Source organism: Otolemur garnettii, unplaced genomic scaffold (genome assembly GCF_000181295.1).
Source record: "Otolemur garnettii isolate 467f Iridium unplaced genomic scaffold, OtoGar3 scaffold00144, whole genome shotgun sequence".
NCBI classification, from domain to species: Eukaryota; Metazoa; Chordata; class Mammalia; order Primates; family Galagidae; genus Otolemur; species Otolemur garnettii.
The window spans coordinates 2,579,553-2,585,671 of record NW_003852539.1 but is presented as its reverse complement, the minus strand read 5'-3'; the positions used below and the strand labels follow the sequence as shown (position 1 = coordinate 2,585,671).

Genomic DNA, 6,119 nt, shown 5'->3' with positions numbered 1-6,119 from the left:
CCAGGAGTTGGAGGTTGCTGTGAGTGTGATGCCATGGCACTCTACCCAGGGGGACAGCTTGAGGCTCCGTCTCAAAAAAAAAAAAAAAAAAAAAAGACTATCTGGGAAAACTTCACTTGAATTGGGCCTGAAGGATGTATCAGTTTTTCATCGAATAAGATTTAAGGGAAAGCACTGAGGTGAGTGCTATCCATGTATGTTAAAGAATGATGAATAGAAAGAATTATGTGAAGCTCGGCGCCTGTAGCTCAGTGGCTAGGGTGCCAGCCACATACACCGGAGCTGGCAGGTTCAAACCCAGGCCGGGCCTGCCAACAATGACAACTACAACCAAAACATAGCCAGGTGTTGTGGTGGGCACCTGTAGTCCCAGCTACTTTGGAGGCTGAGGCAGGAGAATCACATAAGCCCAGGAGTTGGAGGTTGCTGTAAGCTGTGACGCCACAGCACTCTACCCAGGGCAACATAGTGAGACTCTGTCTCAAAAAGAAAAAGAAAAAGAAAAAATTACATGAGTAGGTATGCTCAGTGGGTGAAGGATGGCATTTAGAGGGAGATCATCCATAGAGAAGTAGCTTTGGACTGGCTGTGGAGGATCTCAAAGTCCATGGTGAAGTGTTTGGAGTTTTCTTTCTTGTCAGTGGGAACCTTTGAGGATTTTTTTTCTTTTTGAGACAGATTCTCACTCTGTCACCCTCAGTAGGTGCTGTGGCATCACAGCTCACAGCAACCTCCAACTCTTGGGCTCAAGTGATTCTCTTGCCTCAGCCTCCCAAGTAGCTGGGACTATAGGCGCCTGCCATAACACCTGGCTATGAGGAATTTTTAAAAACAGTACGTTGACTTGCCATTTTAGCCTTTGAGGATTTTTGAACAAAGGATTACCCTGAGAGATCTGCGACCACTGGGAAATATTAGTGCCTAAAGCAATATGCTGCAGGTCTTCCTCATTAAGGAGGCTTGAGCTGCTTTTGAGTCACTCTGAATGTCCCTCTTTGTGCACGTATTGGGGGAGGAGCCGTATTCAGTGGGTCTGCAGGTAGTTTTTGTGTTTGGGGGTTGGGGGAGATGGAAACCTCATGGCTCTTTTCCTTCCCTAGTTCTTTTATCTCAGGATACTGATGTGACCCAGGGAGAAGGTTTAGAGGATGAAGTGACCCCTGAGCCCCTGACAGCAGAATCCCAGGTGGGTTGGACTTTCTGGTCACTTTCTTGATGTTGTTTTTCAGATTGTTGTTTTTCAGTACTCTGGACTTTGATTTTTTTGTCTGGACTTCCTGAATTGGTTTTTCTTAGTCTGTTCTTCCTCAGGGAAAACCTCAGTTGAACTGGGCCTGCCTCAATCGATTTTGCAGGTAATTCCCTACCAGTAATAATCCTCCCCAGTAAACCTTGTTTTTAGCAAATCTCTAGTCATTTAGCCAGCAAATTTAAAAAGTGTGCTGGTGTGTGAATGTGAGCGAGTGTGTAAGAGAAAGAGAGAGAGAGAGAAGGAAAAGGAGGAGGGAGGAGAAAGAGGGAGAGGAAGTATAAAATTTAGTCCTTGGCTTAGCACCATGGCAAAGTGGTTACAGCGTCAGCCACATACACCAAGGCTGGTGGGCTCGAACCTGGGCTGGGCCAGCTAAACAACAATGACAACTGCAACAAAAAAAACAAAACGAAAAAAGCTGGGCGTTGTGGCAGGCACCTGTAGTCCCAGCTACTTGGGAGGCTGAGGCAAGAGAATCATCTAAGCCCAAGAGCTGGAGATTGCTGTGAGATATGACGCCATAGCACTCTACCGAGGGTGACAAAGTGAGATTCTATCTCTAAATAATAATAATAAATAAATAAATAAATAAAATTTAGTTCTCGCTCTCAAAACTCACAGATATTACCTGGGAGAAAGACAAATGTTACAAAGTCATTTCAAGCAACATTTTAAAATCAACAAAATCAGGCTCTGATATTCTTGGAGATGTATAAACTTCATTAATGACCTCTAAGAGAAGTTTTTTGATCAAGTCTAGAAGCAAAACTGTAGCTAACAAGAGAAATGAGGAGATAAGATACTCACAAGTCATAAAGGGCACAAACTAAATGGGCTCAACGGAAAAGGAAGGAAAACTTCTAAGAGCAGTTTAACAGTGTGCTGTATGTCCGAAATGAGCTAATCAGAAAACTTACAGCACTGGCAACTGGCATAGCTCTACACTACCAAACCCCAGAGGGATAGGGAAACTTAGGAAAATTATAGTCAGAGAACTAGGAGATGTTATTATAGAATAGAAGAGTTTTAACATGGAGTAGTCTTAGCTTCCAAAACCATGCAGTTTAATCAAGTTTAATCATACGGTTTAATCCTGTGTTGTTAGCCACCTTCAAATTCAGTTTTCTTTCCCCTCCTTTATTTATTTATTTCTTTTTCTGAGACAGAGTCTCACTTTGTCTCCTTTGATAGAGTGCTATAGTATCATAGCTCGCAGCAACCTCAAACTCTTAGACTTGAGTGAGTCTCCTGCCTCAGCCTCCCAGGTAGCTGGGACTACAGACACTTGCCACAGTGCTGGGCTATTTATAGAGACAGGGTCTTGTTCTGGCTCAGGCTGGTCTCAAACTCCTGAGCTCAGGCAGTCTACCAGCCTCAACCTCCCAGAGTGCTAGGATTACAGGCAGGAGCCACCATGTCTCACCTCAAATTCAGTTTTCCTGTAGGTTAAATGTAGATGCTATCATCAGCTAATAGGCCAGAAATGGATTTTAGAATTATTTATGATATACAACAAGCATTAAGGTAGTGTCCATACTTGGGGGATTTGTTATTATTTCAGTGTCCTAGCCTTTGAATGCTCTTTGCATTTGGGAGTATTTTTAGAAAAGGACTAGCAAATGGTTGTTTAATTGGTGTAGACCATATGTAACCGGCTCTTGTACTTTACAACCCAGAGTGTCTGTCTCGGTCAAGGTGTCTTCCTTATAGGTGGAATTAATGCTCCCTCCAAAAACATGCTGTTCTCTTATACTTTTCTTATTAACAGAAAAATACAGCTAAGGGTATTTTACCCATGCTAAAATATTCTCATTTTAACCAATTCTTTAACCAATCAAGGTACCTGTGGCCTTGGTGCTTTTGAATTCTCCCCTTCCCCAAATACTAAATTACTGCACACAGTTCTGTGACCTTCTTTAATATTTCATAGACACTTTCTCTTCATCTAAATTATAGGCTGTAAAAGCAGCTCACATACTCTGCAACCAAGTGATTAGCAAGAGGGTATCAGGAGAACTTGACTAGAATCTCTTTGCATCTAGACAAGGTCAGAACAATTTCCTGGACTCTGGCTGAAAAGGAACATATTTGATGTTCTAGGAACTGTTAACCTTCAAGGACATATCTGTGGACTTCACCCAGGAGGAGTGGAGGCAGCTGGCCCCTGCCCACCGGAATCTGTACCGGGAAGTGATGCTGGAGAACTATGGCAACCTGGTCTCAGTGGGTAAGCATAGGTTCCCCTTGAAAATAGGACCTGCCTTTTGGAATAAAGTTTTTGTTTCTAAGTTAAGTGTTTTTCTTGGGCTTTGGGTTCTGCATTAGAGGTTTCTAATTCCTTCTGAACACCAAGTCAGGATTGCTGTGGTCTTTCTGTCCTGGTCTTCCTACTTTACTATCTTTAGAAGACTTGAATACCAAAGGACCATTTTTAAATTTTTGGGATGGCTCTTTGACCTCAGCACATGTACCCTTTTCTTCCCCATAAGCAGGATACCAGCTTTCCAAACCTGGTGTGATTTCCCAGTTGGAGAAAGGAAAAGAACCATGGCTGATGGAGGGACAGAATGTAGGATGTCTAAGTTCAGGTAAGAGCAAGGCAGATGGGGGCTTTTGTGATGCTGGCCAGAGAATTCCCCTCAAACCTTCTCCAAGCAGTGGGAAAGGCTAAAGCTATTTGGATAAGGCCCACAAGAAGCTGGTTCTATCATTTCTGTTACTTGTTTCCCACACTTACATCTCCTTAATCTCTCTGGAGTCAGAGGAAACGAGATGCCTTTCTCATCAGAGTTAACGTTCATTGTCATTTCTTTTGATCTGACCGTCATGAGTTTTACCACTTTCTCTAGTATTCTGAACCTTGCTCTAATCAGTTTCTTTCCCATGTAGATTTAGATGTGCATAAGTCTCTCATTAAATACAGTCTACTTCACTGGATTCTCATGTCATTATATCATTGGTTTCATTTCCTTTCAGTAATTTTATTTTCCAGTTTTTTCCTAAGTCTTATTTTGTGATCACAGCTATAATTCTGATTCTCTTTTTAACTTGTATAATTTAACTTTTCATGCTAGATAATTTATGGCTTTTTGAGAAATGACAGAGTTCCTTCTTACCAAATAACAGTGGCCTTTAACAATCTCCTTCAACATCTATGAACAGTAATGGTGACAGCTATTTGCCAAGCTGGCCTCTGTGAGTCCTACATTAACCCCATCTTAAAGTGAGGAAGAAGGAGGCAGATTAAGAAATGTATACAGTGAAATTAGGTACTACTTAGTGGAGTACCATATTTTGTTGTGAATAACGTGTTCCTGTGTATAACATGCAACCACATATTTGGCCCAAACTTTCAGGAAAGAAATCTTTTAACTTTTTTTTTTTGAAACAGAGTTGTCACTTTGTCTCCTTTGGGAGAGTGCCATAGCATCACAGCTCACAGCAAGCTCACACTCTTGGGCTTAAGCAATTCTCTTGCCTCAGCCTCCCAAGTAGGCGCCCACCACAACACCTGGCTACTTTTTAGAGACGAGGTCACACTCTGGCTCAGGTTGGTCTCAAACTCCTGAGCTCAGGCAATCCACCTGCCTTGGCCTCTCAGAGTGCTAGGATTATAGGCATGAGCCACTGTGCCTGGCCTGTTTTAATTTAAATTTTTATTTGTTTATATTTAGGTACTTGTTTTTTGAATTAGAAAGGCATTTTAGCATTTATTTTTAACATTATGGTACAAGAAATTTTATAGGACAAATAATTACAAAACACAAGAACAGATACAAGGTACAAGAAATTTGATGTACTGGTAACAAATTTGCATTATCTACTCATCATAGAAGGCTAAGATCTCTTCATCATTGTCAATATCTGAAGTATTATCATCTTCAATTTCTTCATTATTGGTAACTCCTGAAGAGTCACCTTCCTTTTCTGGTAAATTTCATTATCTTCAGTTCCATCCATAGAATTGCTATTTTAAAAATGATTTCATAACCACTTCCTGCTTGACACTATTCTACAGTCTTAGGATCTAACTACAAACTTGGGCAATGGGTGCTTTCTTGATTCTGCCTGTAGGTAGTAAATCATTACCAGTGACTGCATCCACCACGTCCACTCTTTCTTCAGTAGGGCCTTAAAGGACTTATTTACTAACATAGCACATTTATGGAGGTCGCATTTGGCTGGTTAGCCTACCAAATACCACAACAAGTGGGTTTTGCTTTTGTTGCAGGCTTGTTGTAAGTTCAACAAAACCAGTTACTGTATTCCAGGGCATTATTTTGCATATGGATATCGTTCTGTCTTTCTAGAATTACACTTTTAGCACATAAGCATAAAGAAATAATTGAAATCATTTATCTAGCTATGGAATTTAGTATATGGGCCACTATGAAAGTTTTGAGACAGACTGTGTTGTGGTTCATTATTTTGCTTCTGAGAAACATGGTCATTAGTGTCCTTTCTGAGTCATCCATGTGAGTTTGGTCTTGCTTGGCTTTTCAGTATTGATGGAAGGGCTTAATCTTTTTCTTTTGGATGGATTTATGTTTCTTGATTTTTGTGTATCTCAAAACTTTTGTAATGACCCATGTGCCATGTATAATGCACATATGTATTTTTCCCTCAGAAATTTCAGCAAAGAAGTACACATTATTCACTGCAAAATATGGACAAGTATTTTACTTCTAATCTGATTCCACAGTTTGTGTGTTCTTATGGCACTACACTATATGACTGCATTAGATTATACAGACCTTGTCACCTTAGTTTCTTTCTTCCATCATCTGGTTTAATAATTTTTGTTTCCTCTCTCTCTTACTGCTTTTTCAGTGCTTCTCTTCAATGTCTTTTTTTTTTTTTTTTTTTT

At 40.6% G+C, this 6,119-nt stretch overlaps 1 protein-coding gene across 1 annotated transcript in view; it reads left to right on the top strand.

The window, feature by feature from the left end:
• The window catches only part of ZFP69B (ZFP69 zinc finger protein B), an 11,467-nt gene that overhangs the window by 3,239 nt on the left and 2,109 nt on the right, over positions 1 to 6,119 (top strand). The window contains exons 2-4 of the mRNA XM_012810879.2: positions 1,101 to 1,186; positions 3,353 to 3,479; positions 3,745 to 3,840. Coding sequence (XP_012666333.1) covers positions 1,101 to 1,186; positions 3,353 to 3,479; positions 3,745 to 3,840 — 309 coding nt within the window. The remainder of the gene's footprint in view (positions 1 to 1,100; positions 1,187 to 3,352; positions 3,480 to 3,744; positions 3,841 to 6,119) is intronic.